General features: G+C 39.6%; 1 protein-coding gene across 1 annotated transcript in view; it reads right to left on the bottom strand.

Annotated features, from left to right (window-relative positions):
• Positions 1-104: 104 nt before the first annotated feature.
• The window catches only part of QKI (QKI, KH domain containing RNA binding), a 110,046-nt gene continuing 91,175 nt past the window's right edge, over positions 105-18,975 (bottom strand). The window contains exons 4-6 of the mRNA XM_040448703.1: positions 4,711-4,798; positions 3,042-3,341; positions 105-279 (exon numbers count right to left, since the gene is read on the bottom strand). Coding sequence (XP_040304637.1) covers positions 200-279; positions 3,042-3,341; positions 4,711-4,798 — 468 coding nt within the window. The 3' untranslated portion in view covers positions 105-199. The remainder of the gene's footprint in view (positions 280-3,041; positions 3,342-4,710; positions 4,799-18,975) is intronic.

The raw sequence follows: 18,975 nt of genomic DNA on the forward strand, positions 1-18,975 counted from the left end.
GGGAGAGGGGAGAGGAGAGGAGAGAGGAAAAGGAGAGAAAAGAATCCCAACCCTTAAATCTGTCAACTATGACAAATTAATTTAGAAAAAGAAAAGACACGGTGTGCAGGTAAGCAGTTATATTTTTCCATCAGGTGTGGTGTTGCAAATTTTACGGACACCCAGCGCATTTCTTATAAACAAGAACTGCAGAACTAAACTAACCTCGGTCTGCGGTCACAATCCTTTGGTAAGGATGGACTCGCATATCGTGCCTTCGAACTTTAGTAGCCACCGCACCTAGTTAAATTGCAATTACCAAGACAAAGTTAGAAAACATTCACAAGGGAAAAGAAAACAAACATTAAACAGCAGGTTTATCAAAATGGATTTCAAAGGTTCATTTTACTACAAAAGTTTCCTCTTAAGAAACATGTTAAGGCACAGTAGTTTTAAAATTAACCATAATATGTTGCGTATATATGCGTCTATTAATATTGCATTCATCTCAAACATCTTGGCCTTAACCTGTTTTACGCGTTCATTCACAATCCCAAGGTACAGTGTTTCGTGAACTCTATTAGATCCAAACATATTTCAGCTTTACTAGTCACATATTCACTGAAGTGCCTTTCTCGCAGCAGGACCACTTCAATAATGCCATGCTTAATACTGACAATTATTTGCTAACCTTAAGACCACTTCCAGAGTTTATCGCTTAAAAAGGTTTAAAAGCAATTCTTACAGCCTACAGATTGTGGTTCGAAACTCTGAGTCAATAAGTATGAACTGCAATGAATTAGGTGATTAGTAAAGCAAACAGTGTAGTGCCCTTAGCAGTCAGTACACTATACACTCCTTTATAAATCACCGTTACTTTGTAAGATTACAGACTAAACCAAATTAATAACATACTTTTACTTTCTATCAGTGTGCAAAAAGTGCAAGTGAGTCACTGACTGCTAGGCTAAGCTCCCCCCCACCCCCCCGGAGGCTGCTGAGACTAAGCATTTGTTAAATTCAGATCTGATGAGGGTTCAGTTAAGACCGTTCTTGAATTCTTAGCCTTTCGTTGGGAAAGCCATACCTAAAGATAAAAGGAAGGGAATTAAAAATTAGTCACCAATGAAGACTTGATGCTAATACCAATCTCCTCACTACCACCAACACACATGTCTGCATCTGTTTTGAAGGGCACTGCTTATTTTAAAATAATAGGATGTGAAACTTGATATATATCATGCATGTTATCTGTGTGCAAATTTATTATAACTTAGCAATTTGAAATAATTTTCTCAGTTCTCCAAGTGGTCAATGTCATGTTTTACTGCTTAGGTGGCAAAGCGAGAAGGAAGACTCTGAATGGATTTTGGTCACTTAGTACTCATTATTATTCATTTTATGAAGGCCAATTAGGTATCTGTATATTTCGCTTTTAATTTTGTCAGTCTAATAATTAAGTATTATAAATAAAAATTTCCCAACACAACAAAAAACACATTGCTTTAAAATGAGAGACTGCAGTGCCTCTTGCTGTTTCTAAGCAGTAAACTGGTCCATCACCCCTTCTTGCATTTTAGATAAACTAATCTTGTACAAGTATAATTGCACGAGGCAAAATCAGCAAGATCTTGCACCGAGAGTGCTGGAACAGCAGCTGGTGGCTCAGAGTGCCAGCCCTGCAGGAAGCAACAAACTCCTCGAACAGACGCTGTGCGTGCAGCAGAGAGGAGCTCTGAGACTAAAGGAGCAGGCGTGGGGCCGCGGGACAGAGCGTTAACAGAAAGGAAAACGTAAACAGGTTACATGTTACATGTTATTTTAAAAATGCTTCAAGAAATGTGCAACAGAAAACAAGCCTCTCGTCAACAGCTCTATCTAGAGTATAATTCTGACCTAAGATACTTTATACAACGATTTAGAGATAAACGGAAACCATGTACAATCAAATGTATTTGCTCATGAAACAGAAGGCACCTGAGTGCGTGCACACACACAGATAACATACAGAGCATCGTGGCTTTCTTTAATTGAACAATGAAGTTTCAAGTTTAAATCTTAGTGTCCGGGTTCATGAAAGACTTTCAAATTTTTATAAATCATTATTAATGCTGGAAAAAAAAAACCCAGAACTTAAAAGATCAAAGTCCTACGAGTCCACAGCATGCATGCGGCACCAAGGTCACATACAATTCAAGAAAAAAAGTATTCAAATTCTGTCTGGTAAAACAAAGGGGCAGCACGGAAAGAGTTTGTCCCACATTGACTGGTCGTGTTATAACAGCTGCTGTATTCTAGTCCTTCATCCAGCAAGTCAATGGGCTGAAATATCAGGCATGACTGGCATTTCAATCCACTCTATAAAAAAAAGGCATCAGTAATGTCTTTTTCAAGTACACCACTTTTTGTTCATGTAAAACCAAGCGTTCATAGTATGATCTTAACTTCTGCCTCAAATGTGATCCTAAAACAGTGACTTGGTATTTACTCATCAATTCCATACTGTACTACAGAAAGTAGGAGCTTCTCGTATGTTTAATATTAACTAGGACTTCAACAAAAGAGAAAACCTGAGGAAACCTGAAGAATCCAACCAGTTGACCTGGTCCTTTTCATATTTTAAGCGATCACAAATATTAGAAAACACACAGACAATAACAGCAGTTTTTCAAAGACCTCAAAATATTTTCACACGGAATTTTAAAATTTAGTTGACAAATTAAATACATCTCTGAGACGGAAGGGCTCTAACTGTGGGCAGTGGAGCCAACGGAGGGGACAGGCCCAACTCAGAATGACCTCACCGTCAATGTCAACCGTGAAAAGTATTTTCTGTTTAACGTGGATCTGAGTTACCAACGAGAATCTAAGCAAACTTAGTAAGATGCAGTTATTTTAAGAGGGGACCATTAAGAGAGGCTGAAATAAAGACAAACTTTAGGCTTCAGTCTTCCTAATGGCAACTTGTCTCGCCTCGCTAAAACGGAGACAACCACTTCCAAGTCTGAGGCACAAATGCTATGCAGGAAACTACTGCTGACCGCACAGGGAGAACAACTTACCTAATACACCACTAGGTTCAATAGGATACTCAAGGATTGATGTAGCTGGCGCCAACGTGTAGGGGTACTCGTAGGGTGTGTAGATTAAACCAGCCTCGGGCCCCGGAGGAACTATTGCAGCAGTTGGGTGAGGAGTTCCGTTTGGCATGACAGCGGTCTGTATTTGTCTGATCAAAGGCATTATGGTAGGGCCAGCTGGCGTAGGAGTACGCAGGGCAGCTGGTGGGAGAACAGGCGCAGGCCCAGTGATAATCCTCGGAGCAGCCTGGGCTGTCGCTGCAAGAGAAAAGGCAAGGGCTGCTACAGTAAGCAAAGAAATGTAGGAGGAAGTACAGAGATAGCAGTATAAAATATGGAAAATGAGAGGGAAGTAGGAAAAAGAAAGGAAAAGCAGGAAAGAAGAAAAATAAAAGGAAATCATTAGTACATGCGCTGATCACACAAAATGCCAAAGCACACCGATCAAATGCAAACGGCTTCCCCTTTCCCAGTGTGATTAAGAATAAATGTGCAAAAATTAACAAGCCACTATAAAAAACAAAAAGAACGCGACCATTAAAATAGGTTACATTTAGTTCATATATTCGATATATCTATGGTTTTAAGATACCATGAGACTAAAGGTACATGCAAAAGCACATGGAAACACTCGCATTAAAAGAGGTTAAAAAATATTTTGCAATCGGGAGTCCACAGAAATACAGTTTTGATATACTTCTAGAGTAGCTTAAGTTTCAAATTAAAAGAGGGATTTTTACTGTATTATGCTAGTCAACAAACTACTTTCATACAAATTTCCTGCATCTGTACAAATTCATATAAATTTCCTGCATCTGTACGAATTTAACTTCTTCAGCAATACGTAAAACGTCCCATTCCTAAATATATGATTGTTAATGACATACTCATTCTCGTGAATAAATTAAAGCCCATCATTTGTAAAGCAACCGCTTCCGACCCACTAAACTGCCTATGCTCTGGCAAGCTGGCTAAGACTTTAAAATTCTACTTTAAAAAAAATAAATAAAAAGCCAGTAATTTAAATAGGAGATTATGTTCCTAAGACATGTCGAGCTTAGATCGCCTCAAAATGAAAAAAAAAGCAACCCTCTTTAAAGTTTATGAAAGCATGCACAAATATATCGAAAGGAAAAGTGGGGTTGAAAACACTATCACCTACTGCTCTCTGTGAACTCACATATGAAATCAACAGAGAAAAATACTGCAGGAACAAGCAAGCGAGGTAAAAGGACAGAATTCGACAGAAGGGTCACTGCTTTCAGACACGCTCCAAGTCAGCTTTTTTTCAAAAAGAAGTTTTGAAAACTTTCTGTCTTTTGCACCAATGTGACAAAATAAGCTAGAAGCCTGACATGTATACTCAACAGAATAGGAAACGTCCTGAAACTCTCAACTTTGGAAGCTGAAATTTCATCAAAACAAAAACATTGATGGACCCGAAACCTAGACACGCTGGCGGAAGATTAGAAGAGAACGTCCTCAATTCACAAAAGCAGTCAAAGCGGGACTGCCGGTGCCCTATCAAGCGACACGTGTTTCGACTCTTCGCTCCGGAGCAGTGTTCATGCGCGGCGCCGCCCAGCGGAGCAAGGCCTACGCACGAAAGGGCGGAGACGGCTGTGGCCCTGGACCCCAGCCTCTGGCTTACGTGATTTGACGTTGGCGTCCCTGTAGGTGCCGTTCAGAATTGCGAGCTCCATCAGTTGCATCTTCTTCAGGCTGTCTTCTCCCTCGGCCTGCGCACGGAAAACACAAGAGCAGTTGAGAACTGAAGATGCCCGCGGGCATCACAGCCGCACCTGCTCCCCAGCCTTGGAACGGGCAGTGCGTGCCTACAGCCGCCTGCTTCCACTGGCAAAAGGACAACAAACATACCAACAACCAGGGAACCGAAAGGTGCTGATACACCGACACGCAGGATACTCGCAACTGCCACTACCTACATTCCTACTTGGAAATGTCTTACACGAACTACACCGATTCTATTAAAAGTTTCCTTAAAAAGCAGTAAGTAACAATGTTAATTAAGATTAAATATGGTATATTTATTCTCTTTGGCATCTATCATTTTACAGAAGATTCAAAAACTCCAATGTGCTCATTGGAGAGAAAAGAAAACCAATCCATAAAAAACAAACATCCCCGTCCCCAACTGGGATTCTTAAACCTATAACATTTGACTGTGGTATTCATGCAAGAGGATGTTGTTTAATTTTCCAAAAAGGAAAATTTAATAAAATCATAACCACAAGAACTTCTAAAATCTGAATACATATTCTTCTCTCTCATGCTCACGACATCCCTCTCTCCCCTCAATTAGCACATACTTAAGTGCATCTTCAGGGCCACCATAAGATGCACTGTCCAAGTTACGACACATCTAAATGTAAAAGCTTTCCATCACTATGTGATGGTAACAGGCATAAACCAGGATGGTCTCTGGCCATCAAACTGTTTGGCCATCCCACTTACCGTGGATGTGCCCCACCCTTTCCATTTACTGTTGTCACCCTTGTTCTAGTCGATATTGTTGTTATTACCGAAACTACTACCATATTACGTTAAGGGTATCTGTTCTTCAAACAATCTATACGATGGTAAGATCAAATGCACAAGAACAACTTTTCTACTTATGTTCCTTAACATTTTCATGTCTTGAAACCCTTTCACAGTTTCTTACTATCTAAAAATATAAACCAGTGAAGCTATCTATGATCTGGGCTCAAACTGTCTTCTCAAGTTAAAGCAATTAATCTTCTACTATTTTGTACATATTATCTTATGCTACAAATCCCTGGTATGCGTCTCTGTGCATATTCCTATTGCCTCCACCTTGAATGTCCTTCAGGACTCCATTCCATCCCCCTTCTTTCGAAATTCTACTTAATCTCGGCAAACTTCAACCTAAATGCTACCTTCTCAAAGGGCCATCCTTAGATTGTAAGGCTTCTACCTTGGTTTATAGTTTCATGGACATCACCACTACCAAAGTAAGCTCCTTGGGAACACAGTCTATTTCTTACTTCTCATTGCCTATATTCATATTCCCATTCACCTTATCCTTTAAGTTATTTTTGCTAGGACATATATTTCTAGATGATTGGTAAGAAAAATTTTTATTTCCAAACCTCAAATATCTAAATCCTATAGGATAGATATTAGCTACCGTAAAAGAAAGCAGATGAAGGTAGAAATGGAACTATATGCTCCTCACATATTTTATGCATTACCTAAGCTTCAGAATATTTAAAAAAGAAAGCAACCCAACGACACATTTTTTCTGACTTGGTTCAGGACAGGAGCAACGCCAGATGACAAGCTTCTCTGTCCTTTTCTACTGCAATCAATGATACACAAAACTCTGTCCTTGGCACTAAAGCCGCAAAGGGGATACTATCATTTATAGTAAACAGAACTGCCAAAATGGCTTTTAATAAACCACAAAGAATTAAAGAGAAAGATGAGTGGAACCATGATGAAGGCAAAGTTTAATGTGTCACCGCCAACTTTTCAAAAACCTACGTTGCAGGAGAAAACAGAGAAGACAGTCTTGAATGCTTGTGGAATTACTATTCCTTGACCCCTATGAGCTTGTACAAAGATGAATGAGAAAAAAAGTGAAGTAACAGGATTTCTTTAAAGCCACAGCAATAACTTTAATGATAAAGTAAGCACCATCAATGAAAGGGACAAATTAGAAATCCATCATCTAACTCAAACTCCTTAAACTTGTTCCCTGGAAACTAGTAATATTAAAAATTAAAACTCACCAAGTCATTTCAAATTTAAATCTATAGATAACAGAATACCAGAAGTATATAAATTACACTCTACATAAAAAAAAAAAAAAATAGGTGTACCTTCAGTGACTTGACTGTGAGAAAATAGTACATGTTTGAAAACGCCAGCAAGTAAGAGGTAGAAATAAAGAGGGAAGAAGTGATGAGACATAATGTCTCATACACAGAGCTCTGTACAGAGAAGAGGTACTCAAGCACATGTTTTCACTGAACTGTTCCTTTCAGAAAGTGACAGAAGCATACCCATTAGCTGGTGATGCAGTGTCAAACAGAGAAGAAAGGTCACGGAAGAAATACACACGTGTACATTCAGGGTCCATGCATACATGTGTGTGCCTTTCGCAGGGTGCGGGCTGCTGAAAAGCATACAGTGTCATCAGCAGAGGCCTGCCCCCCTCCCCCCGCACACACCCCGCCCAGGAGGAGAATAAAAACTGGAGCGGCACAGCTTTCACGAGGCAGCAGCAACGGAGTATGCCACGGTGACATGGCTGGAGGCCACAGAGATGTACACGTTACGCATGACAAGTGTGCACTCTGGATTACATCACATTATGGCAGGTCCACTAACACTCCCGGCAGAGCACAGAATCTAGCCGGCAAAGCTACAATTTACACCCGGCGGTCTCGCTCCAGACTGAGCTGCACTCACTCCGGTGTCTTCACCGCTTCTCCCCACGCCGCCCCCCATTCTGTACCCAGAGAGCCGGCCCAACGCTGTGTCCTGAGAGTTTGCAGAGTTCGTTACAGAATTACTCTCACACAGAAGTGCGATTTCAACCTTCGTGTCCTGGTTTTGTCGGCGAAACTTGGCACTGGATACCTGCCTGAGTGCTGCTGAAGGTGTAGGCCGTCTCTCAAATTAAGGTCAGAGAAGACAGTGTGTTGGTTTCTTAGGTAATTTCACTGAGTCTTTTTCTCTTGTCCAGCGGCCCTGTACTGGCCACGCTTCTTGCCAGGAGTTTCCACATGCCATGAGACTTTTCCTCTTCTCTCCAAGACAGAAGCTAACCAAATAGGGCATCCTAAAACCATACATCTTAACGCTAGACGTTTCAAAAGGCATTTTGTAGAACCCTGTTCAGGGATAAACACTTGTATAGAAATGGAACTCTAACTTTTCCTTCTGGAACAAAAGCGTCTGTCTTTAACTAAACCTAAGTCGTAAGAGGGCATTTGAGAATGCTGAATCCAAGTGGTCACCTAGAACTTTATAACTTCTCATTTCTCAAGTATTTGCACTGTATTTTAAAATTCCAGGTATAGTTTACATGCAGTGACATCTTGAGATCTTAAGTGCAACACTCAATCAGTTTTGAGGCATGTACATCAAGACACAGGATGTTTCTATCAATTCGTAAGTTCCCTCGTGCGTCTCTTCTTACTCAAGGTCCTTCCCACCACCCTCTGCCTCCTGAAACCACCGATCTGATATTTATCACCAGCTTAGTTTTGCCTATCCTAGAATTTTATAAAATGGAATCAAAGAGTATATACTTTGTGTGTCCAACTTCTCTCCCTCAGCATACTTATGGAACTCATCCATACTGTTGTGTGTGTCAGTTGTCCGCCTGTTTTGAGAGCTGAGTAGTATTTCATTTATTTACCCATTCTTCTGCAATGGACATTGGGATGTTTCTAGTTTCTGGATGCTGTGAATAAAGCCATTATGAAAATGCTCATAGTAGGTAATTTTGTGACTATAGTTTCCCCACCCCCTGCCCATTTCTTAAATACATACCTATCTCTCATATTTAGTATGAAAAACATGTAAAGGTTACTGAAATATTATGAACATACCTTTGAAACATAAAAGTTTAAAACTATAACAAACACTTGCTAACTTCTCTACAGGTCCACTGCCCCATATCTAAAACCTGTGGCATCATAAATGTTTTGAGAAATGTTCAGAGTTGTATAAAGATAATATACAAAGGATTACATAACATCCCCAATGGGTCTGGAGGAATACTCCAATAACCCAATGTGTAGCAAACATAACAATACATTAAGTAGGATAAAGACAGAGTATAAACATATAAACATACTTTTCTGAACTTTTTGGAGTTTGTAATTATGGATGACAGATTATGGGTCTGTATAAATATATATAACTTATACATATATTATAGTAATTTACAGCTATGTTAAAGGGACAGAAATAGGTCGTGGTTAATACTAGATGAGAGTGAACAGGTTCTAGCATTTTAAAGTTGAACGATTTATACATTACCTTATTGAAACTACATATTAGGTTTTCCTCATCTTAACATTTTATGCTTTATACAGATCTATGGCACTGGTACTGTTATCACCCCTGAGGTTCAGACAGGCTAGGTACCTTATCCAATGTAACATACGGCCACGCTGCAAAACTGGCTTCCAACCCAGAGTACCTAATCTAAAGTCCTTATCACAACTTTTCCTTTATGTACTGCCTTTCAGTGGAATTATCTTTTCAATTCATCAAAGACCTCACATGAGAAATTAAGAAAATCATGTTTAGTTGGCAACTTTAAATTGATAAAGCACACGTTAAAAAAACTCCACAACAATGTAATTACAATAGAGAACCGAAACAAATGTATGAGTATCTCCAAATCATTAAAAATGTGACTAGTACTATCATCTGCCTGTAAGAAAAGCCCAAACTCCCCAGCTTAGCAATCAAGCCACTAAACAACTTCTATAAGCAGCCCTATTTGCAAATATTCTGCATTAGTCAAAATCATCTACCCACTATCCCCTAGAAGCCCACTGTGCTTTTCTGCCTCCAAGGTAGACAAGATCCTGTCTAGAAGCATCCTATGTATGTCTCTTTTGACAGCCCAGATCACTGTCCTCTCCAGAGTACATTCTTTTCGAACCACACCCACCTATAATGGTATCATTTTCCTAAATCTATGTTGCTCCTTTTGGGGCACTTAATCCTATACAGACAGCCATGTACTATCTCCTCTTTTCTATTTTTTCATGTTGTTTTTAGGAAATTTCTCCTGTGACCTGCATCCATAAATTAACCGATAATCAATTACACGAGTCATCTTCTAGACCCCAATGACCTGCAGAGGTCAACCTGATCCCTGACATTTAAAAAAATTCTTTTCTATAAATTTGCAATAATGAGTAGAAAAGATTTTGCAAACATAAAAAGTACCTGACTACTTACTGCACTTGGAAAACAAGGGCTGACTAAGAAATGTGTAGAGGGGCGCCTGGGTGGCTCAGTCGGTTAAGCGGCCGACTTCGGCTCAGGTCACGATCTCGTGGTCCATGAGTTTGAGCCCCGCGTCGGGCTCTGTGCTGACAGCTCAGAGCCTGGAGCCTGTTTCGGATTCTGTGTCTCCCTCTCTCTGACCCTCCCCCGTTCATGCTCTGTCTCAAAAATAAATAAACGTTAAAAAAAAAAAAAAATCATGAAAAAAAAAATGTGTAGAGAAAAGAGAAAACAGAGTGACCAAAGTTTATAAACAATTTTAATACCAATCATCACCTGTTATCTGTTCTGTCAGCTAAAGAAAAGTCTGACAAAGAACATAGTGGACTTAAATATAAATCGAGGATTTTACACAGGAGAGTGACCTAACAGGATTTACCTTTAAAGGCACATTTTGTTATTTTGTGCATGGACTGTTGGGGGCTTGAGGACCATTAGAGACCAGTCACGAGCTTTACTGCAGAGTCCTAGTGACAGAAGATGCACGGGACTAGGACAGAGGTAGTAACAGATGGCAAAAGAACCTGAAAGGACTTGATGGTTGGTCGGATGTAAGGAATGAGGGCTAGGAGACATTAAAGACTAATGTTCAGGCTTTTGGACTTAGCAATCAAGTAGATGCTTTAATGAGAAGATAAAGGCTGAGGAAAATGGAATTGAGAGTTCTGTTTAGAAATATTAAGTATGAGAAGGCGAATACTTTGGCTACTTAATCAGGCAAGTGGTGATGTCAGGTAGACACCTGACTATGAATCTGGGGTCTACTTATTCCAACTTATCCTATAAAGCTAGTAGAAAACTTAACCTCCCACACGACTCTAGAATATTTTCTCCAGGATGATGTAGCAATTACTAAGTTCCAAACTGACCTGCTATGTGTTTTCCCTGTTGGGTTTAGGACTCTGTATAGTACGACTTCTTCTTTGCCAGCTGGTTCTGTTAGGTCCGCACAAGTGAGATGCACAGTGGAGGACATTAAAACAAGACTGAAGAGCCAGCGGAGAAGGGACGCCCCTTCCTATGCCAGCTGTTCTCAGGCTCCACACTCCCCAGCACTTCTAGAACCAGCTTTCTGGCGTCTCACCCATGAGGTGTAACATCAGCCAACCAGTTTATCTACTCCTCTGAGATACTAAGGTTCCATTAACTAGTCGAGAGGCCCCACCCTGTCAGCGCTCTCGGTTCTAGCCCTGCACGAACTCTCTCAAAGTGCCTGAGATCTAACAAGAGTACCAATCTCTCTCTTCTCTCTCCCAGGCTTGGGTAAAAGCTGCTTCCTGCAGTTTCTAAATCTGTATTACACCCCGTTCCTTTTTCAAATTTCAATACCTGTCTAACCAATTACTTTATTAATTCTCTCCACTGAACACCCTAGTGTGCTTTTTGTTTTCCTGATACGGGAGTTCACAGAACCTGGATTTCCCAGACTGGCATGTAGGGCCACACCAGCTTCTTCTCCTTTTGTCAACAATCTCATTTTGTGTCAAAACTTAGGTGGACTCTACGATGGTCCACCATTTCTTCAGACTTAAAGGCTCCTCGATTTCACCTTCCGTTCTTTTCCCAGTCTTCAATATTCAGTTAACAGACGGCTAACGGACACCTACCAAGGTACAGATACTGTGCTCAGTCCAACGCAAAAAGAATGGTGTTCACAAACTGAAGAGCATGGAAGAAATGCCCAGAATCGTTACAGAAACCCAATACTGAAGAGAGGTATCAGAACTCCGTGCTTAAGCGGAGAGGCAAAGACAAGCTAGCATCCTTGCTTCACCTGGGCAATACAGCCTGATTACCTTTTATTGAGTAAGCCCTCAGTTCAAATGATCTGCAGAGAGGACCTCACCGTTTCACTGGAAATTCTGTGGGTCAAAATGTTAGAGATAGAATAAGGGAAGAAAAGTCATGGCATATGTTTTTCTATTTGCCATTCCATTATGCGACATACTTCCCCTCGCTCGTAGTACCTGGTTTGGCAGCAACCGCTTCCCACAGATAACGCAAGATAAGGTAAGAGAAAGCACCAGGCACTGTACTTAGCCGGAGAAGCCAGAAACATTCACACACACGCACACGCACACGCACGTGTGCACATGCACACAGGGGTGCATAAACTGTATTAAACGAAACAGAACTAACACATTTACCTATTTTTAACTGTAAGATGTTTTTTACAAGAAGGTATAAACAGATCTATCAAAAACAGTAACGATCTCAGAAATAAAAAATCGCATCTCATAATAAGCATTTGTTTCTTCCTATGTGAAACACAGGTTCACATATGTGTATGACACAATTTGAGATTTTATTCTTTACAGTAAGCTTAATAAGAATGACAAACTTTTGAGAGATCTGCATGATCCACAACTCAGGGGATACACTGGTATTAGTGAAGCCACATAATTATTTTATTAAAAAAAAAAAAAAAAACCTCTGAAATATATAGGTGGACATTATCAGACTGTATGTCTGGGACACTAAAAGGAAGGACCTAAAATTACAAACTGTGAGCTTAGGAGAGCATGACTCTACAGAGGAAGATAAAGAGTAGGTACCTGAAAACGATGGTCTAAAAATCTACTTAGTTGTGGCAGCCTTAAGGGAGAAGTAGGCAAAAATCTGAGAAGTACACAGGTAGTGGCAGTGGTGGCAGGGGGGTGAGTAGGTAAGTGTAGGAGGTTGTAACAAATACCTGACAAATTCCGAAAATAGGAACATATTAAACATATATACTCGGGATGAGCAATGAGTCTACAGGCAGGAAAAGGAATTATTATTATTTTTAAATAGCAATCACACAGTAAAGACCAATCACTTGTCTAGGGATATGAAGAATTAAATGTGGTCCCTGCATTTAAGATTTATAGTCTGGTTTGGATAGACACTGAAACGTAAAGCGAATTCAGTAAAGTGTAACAGACACTACGAAAGAAGTTTACAGCGGGTGTAGTGGAAAACCAAATAAAAAACTTTGGGGAAAGGATCATGAATCACTTTAAGGATCTGATAACCACAATTCTGTCTAAGACGCATGCAGGAGTACATAGGCAAAACGTTACATACAATTTCAGTGGGTTAAATGAGAACTAAGCTCGTCTGTAAGTAGCTGTGATAAACCGTTAACCCACCCCAAACGGTCTTGACAGACTTCCAGGTAACGCCACAGTATAATGTCAACCTCCTATAGGAATTCTTTCGAGTAACCTGTTTGCACTACGACATACTTAGGAGATTTCTGAGCCATCAAGTACAGTCTAATAACCTCAAAGTCAAGAGCAGGTAGAAAGCTACCTGGCCCTCAGAGCAATGTCAGGTCACTACGCTGCCGGTTTTACTTCAACTCAAACTATTTTCAGTTGTAGTCATTTTGGTGACTCCTGAGCCCGCTAATTTTGGTTGCTTCCCACCTTAACTTTTTGTCTTTGTTGTTTTGTAAGATATCTAAAGACGTATCTTTACTGTGAATGGCTAAACCTCTGAACCTCAAATGAAGGCCAAGGGAGAATAAAGCAGAGAAGGAAAAAAGGTAATTTCTTCAAATGTCATCTGCTAGCATTTGACCTCTGTGATTGATGTACAATGACTGCAATGAAGTGTCTGCATTATAATTTTTGTTCTGAGATTGAGACTCTTAACATCTTTTCCTCGTTGGAAAGAAAATTAAGCTAATTAAATATTTTATTTTTTAAAGGCTGTTTTGGAGATTCGATAAAAGTTCGTATTTCAAGCGTTTATAGTTTTTAAATGTTTATTTACTTACTTTGAGATAGCAATAGAGAGCAAGTGGGGGAAGGGCAGAGAGAGAAGGAGACAGAATCCCAAGCAGGCTCCACGCTGTCCGTGCAGAGTCCAATGTGGGGCTCAAACGCACGAATCCATGAAATCGTTACCTGAGCCGAAATCAAGAGTCGGACACTTAACCGACTGACCCACCCAGGCGCCCTGTGTTTCTAATACTTACAGAATTTCATCTTTCTTATCTGATTTAACCCTCTTAACAACTATGTAAGGTATGTAACACAGGTGTTATCTCTCCCATTGGCTGCACTTTTGGGTAAAATTTAACAAAAGATGGGAATTTGTGCCACTTTGTTAATAAACCACTTGAATACTTCTTATGCTTGGCTATCCCACAGCTAGGAAGCTAAGTATGGGTTGGTCAAACTTGAAGAATAAAATAATAACAAACAAACCATGGAATGTAAACAGCACATTCCATTAGGGATGAAGAATATTTCCCTTCTGAAATAAATTGCAAATACTCCCTCATTTCTTAAGTGGGTAAGTATACAGCAATCTAAAAACCTCATTTCCAAGTTGGCATGCAATAAACAAATCAAAAAGTTAAGTACAGGAGATGACTATTAGGAACAGGAGTCCATTTTAGAACTAAACCCTTAGAAACTTTTCCCCTTTACAACAGGAGCAATCGGTGAGCGAACCAGGTATTATGTCGGGGTACACCATACATCATTTTAGAGGAAAGCAATGAAGAAGTCCTCTTAAGTCCCCTACTTGAGAACTTTGAACCTTCTTAACCTTAAACAAGCTATGAGTTTGGGTTTCAGATATTCCTGTGTTCTCTGTGGCTGCAATGTTTACCCTGTACTTGGAGGTGTTTTATAAATATTAACAATCACACCATGTCCAATAAGTATGACAAGAATTAGCCGGTAAGCCTAGTCACATACAATTATCAAGAGAAACAAAAACTGAAAAGCGAAAAAACGGTAAATACCTACCTAGATGGAACTTCCTGTGAGTCACAGAAGACCTCAAGGCTTGGGTGAATTGTTTACACTGCACACAATGTCAACATGCACATGAGAAGGGACAGGTATGCTTGGGCTGCCAAGGATTTCCCTATGACCCTTGACGAGTTCTATCAGGAAAGGGAGTCACCTACCTTCAACAGATTTCTTTACATACACACCAAACCCATCTATTTTGAAAAAGGTATCGATGACGTAACACCAAGGTGGGGAGAAAACGCTGACTAAGTCTTAAGCTACCAAGGGCAGGATTGTACCTATTTAGTAGGATGCACCCAGGGACTGAAAGCAGAAAATGGTTTAAACAATCTGGACTCACAAGCAAATGGACTTAGGTATTTTCTTTCCAAATCCAGGGGCTTTCACATTGCTTTAATACTGGATTTTAAAATTTACATGTAATCTACTACTCAAGGGAAACAATGTCTTTATTCCCATCTAGATTTTATTATGAACTGGATTTATCCTTTAATAGCTGATAACATAACTTTTTATCTATTTTGATGAAAAAATTTTCTTACTCCCACTTCATTCCAGAAGATGCACACCCTAGTAAATTGTGTCCTGGAAGGGTTTTTGCAATGTACATGGTTACACAAAAGTATGGGTATTCATTTTATGGCCTTTTTTTTTTTTTTTTTTCAACGTTTATTTATTTTTGGGGGACAGAGAGAAACAGAGCATGAACGGAGGAGGGGCAGAGAGAGAGGGAGACACAGAATCGGAAACAGGCTCCAGGCTCTGAGCCATCAGCCCAGAGCCCAATGCGGGGCTCGAACTCACAGACCGCGAGATCGTGACCTGGCTGAAGTCGGACGCTTAACCGACTGCGCCACCCAGGCGCCCCCATTTTATGGCCTTTTAAATAACTTTGTTTTATTTGGGAAAAAAGAAAAGAAAAACCTAAACAAAACAAAACAATTGCTAATTGAATGGGAACAATACCACTGAGTTCCTTAAATGGAAGCTCAAATTGGGCTTTTTCTCAGGCATTTTCCAGAAAGAGCTGTGATTTCCCCGCGAAAATGGATTATCGGCCTAGATTGTACTAATATGCTACTTCACTAAAAAGGCTACATGCAAGGTAAACTTGCTCTCTGCCTTGTGATGCTCATTTGACAAGCTGGTCCAGTAACCACAAAGATTACAGAGTACAAATACTGCTTCTATTTTGACTCAGTTTTAGTACTTCTTACTGCTTCTATATATTTTATGTATATATATATATATATATATATATGTATGTATAACATGTATAAAATATATGTGTATATACATATGCATGTACAATATACAGTTTTTAAAAGTTACTTGTACTTCTTTTTATCATGGAAAATATCTAATATATATAAAATCAGCATACTCTTCAATATGTTATATTCCAGTGACAGATTTTATACTTAAAATACTTCAAATTTACAAAAATCAGTAGCTAAACGGGGTTTGTTAACAGAAGCATACTTCAGAAACTGCTGTACTGCATTTGTTTAATTCAGGAACACCTACAAAAGATGAAGCTGAATGGCTCAAAGACATTTCAATTGGCTTTAACTATGATCATTATCAAATCTAAGACTCATTACTTGGTTTTTAAACTCCAGGAGAAACGGCTCTTTGCTTCCGCAAGTTCTAGGGCTTTGGTGCTGTATGACTGGCGGTGGCACAAGTCTTAGCGCTGCTATCCACATACAGTCGAACACTGGTAATTCTCCTCACAGATGAGTTTTCATGGCAATAAATGAAATTAGAAAGCAATGAATTAGAGAATAACACACGTACTGCCTAGCCACCGTTCGTTTAAAATGGGACCGGCGTTCCAGGGGTAAGCAGTCTTTTGTTGGGATGGTTGGTGCTTTAAAGAGTTGGTATGATTGTTGAAGAAACAATTTACTGGTGGTATGAAGAAAGGCAACGTCTCTGGTTCCGGAGTTAGAAGTAATTCAACGCTGTCTGAAGGGATCTCTCCCGGTTATAATTTGGTTTTATAGCATTAGATATATAGCTTTTTAAACCATCTGGTTACTGAAATTCCTATAGGAAAAAGTAACTTTGTTACTGGGAGTTTGAAATTTCTAATTTCTCATGAAAAACTTTTTTTAATAAATTAAAAGATTTTTACAACCAGCGTTTGGCTGCACACTTGTTCATTTGTTGCAGAACAGACTGGATACTTTAATTTCATAACAACAACAACAAAATAAACTATACTAGTAGGTTCCCAGTATATATAAAACACAAGTAAGTATCTGTTCAGTGAATATACGCAGAGGCTTAAAACACCTGTTAAAACAGTTATGTGTTCAACTGAAACAGAACTTTTTCTTTAATACGCTTTGTATTTGCTGGTTGGTCTTTCACTGGTAATTTTAAATTGTTCAATGCTCTAGAGTACTAAGAGAAATCTTTCTTGTGGCTTCTCCTGAGCCCTTTCCCTTCTTAGCTCCTACTGATGAACAAATAGCCAGAGTGCGCTGGGAACTGCAAGGTATATCATATGGGGGGAGGGTAAGAGAGAAACGACACAAAACAAATCTGGGAAAGTGGGTATGCACCAGGTGAAGATGGGGTACACATGCCATGTTAACTAGTTTGCATTTTTACCATGCAGTGACACAAAGCCATGGCAAATGTGAATCAGGAATGTAATACTTCTTGTATTAAAAAAATAACTTTGGCTGCAACTATGAGGGAGAACCAACTGACCTAGTACAATAGTGGAAACAGAAAAGTCAGCTGCTATTAAGAGGCAGAATCAGAACTTGGTTAAGTGGGATGGATAAGAGTGAGAGCAGAGGGGGACAGAGGTGGAATTAAGGATGTACGACTCCTAGGTAATGGATGTCATTCAAATGAGAAAACAATGGAGGGACTCCTGTATGAGAAGGGCAGAAAGGATGTGATGTTACTTTGGGAAATTTTGTTTGGATGCCCGTAAATCATCCAAAGAAGGTGCCAACTGGATTGGGAAGATCTGGAACTAAAGAGGAGAGGCATACTGAAGAACGATCACCATGGCAGTGGTTCCTGGAGACAGATGAGACTGCCCAAAAAGAACAAACTGGAGTACAAGATCACTCTGGAAAGTCTCTACCTCCAGTGACAGCACGACATTTCTGAAGTGCAAGCATCGAGTGACCGAATAACTGGGAAATGCATTAACTTTGCCCTAGTCTCATTTTTATATTACTAAATCTCTATCTCCATGTGTACTGAAGTCTTGCTTCTAGCCTAGTAAATAGTAGTCTCTCATAGAAGTTTGTGAAGTGAATTGCTTTTGACAGCCATTAAATCAGTTTTTTTACTCTCCACAAGTATACTATAATTCCACAGATGCTAAATTCAGTAATCAAAGTCTTTTATTTAAACAGAGCATACTGCTATCCCTCACAAGTGAATTCATAAAATAAATCAGTATCATAAAGAAAGCTAATTCATGAATCTGCTAACTTGCTCAGAGATATATTCTACAAAGCCTTTTAACAAAAATAAGTTAATGCCGTATCAGTTTAAAAGCATAACTTTAAAAACAACTCATTTCATATTTTATATTTGATTTATACATTAAAGATTAATTTTTCTCCCTGAAAAGGCATTAAAGGTTAAGAATTTAAAAAAACCCCAAAACCAAAAATCCTATCGTCTTATGCAAATATGCAATACAGGCTTCAGTGTAATGTCCATAAAGGAGAAGTCTTATTTTTGTCACTTTTGAAATTAAATTGTAAAAATTTAGTTATCAAAAACACAGAAGAAAATCAAGCTGTATATGACAAGCTACCAAATTAAGTTTACCTGAAACGGTATTAATATAATATTAAAACGCTCATCCGACTCACTGAAATACGATGGAAAGTCTCACAACGGTAACATCTGAAAAATTTTACTTACGTATAACACTCAAACATTTGAAATAAGAGGAATATAAGGGTTTAAAAAGATACAAGTTGGGGCGCGTGGGTGGCTCAGTCGGTTGCACGTCCGACTTCAGCTCAGGTCACGATCTCACGGTCCGTGAGTTCGAGCCCCGCGTCGGGCTCTGGGCTGATGGCTCAGAGCCTGGAGCCTGCTTCCGATTCTGTGTCTCCCTCTCTCTCTGCCCCTCCCCCGTTCATGCTCTGTCTCTG

This window comes from Herpailurus yagouaroundi, unplaced genomic scaffold (genome assembly GCF_014898765.1).
Source record: "Herpailurus yagouaroundi ecotype Mexico unplaced genomic scaffold, PumYag 198, whole genome shotgun sequence".
NCBI lineage: Eukaryota > Metazoa > Chordata > Mammalia > Carnivora > Felidae > Herpailurus > Herpailurus yagouaroundi.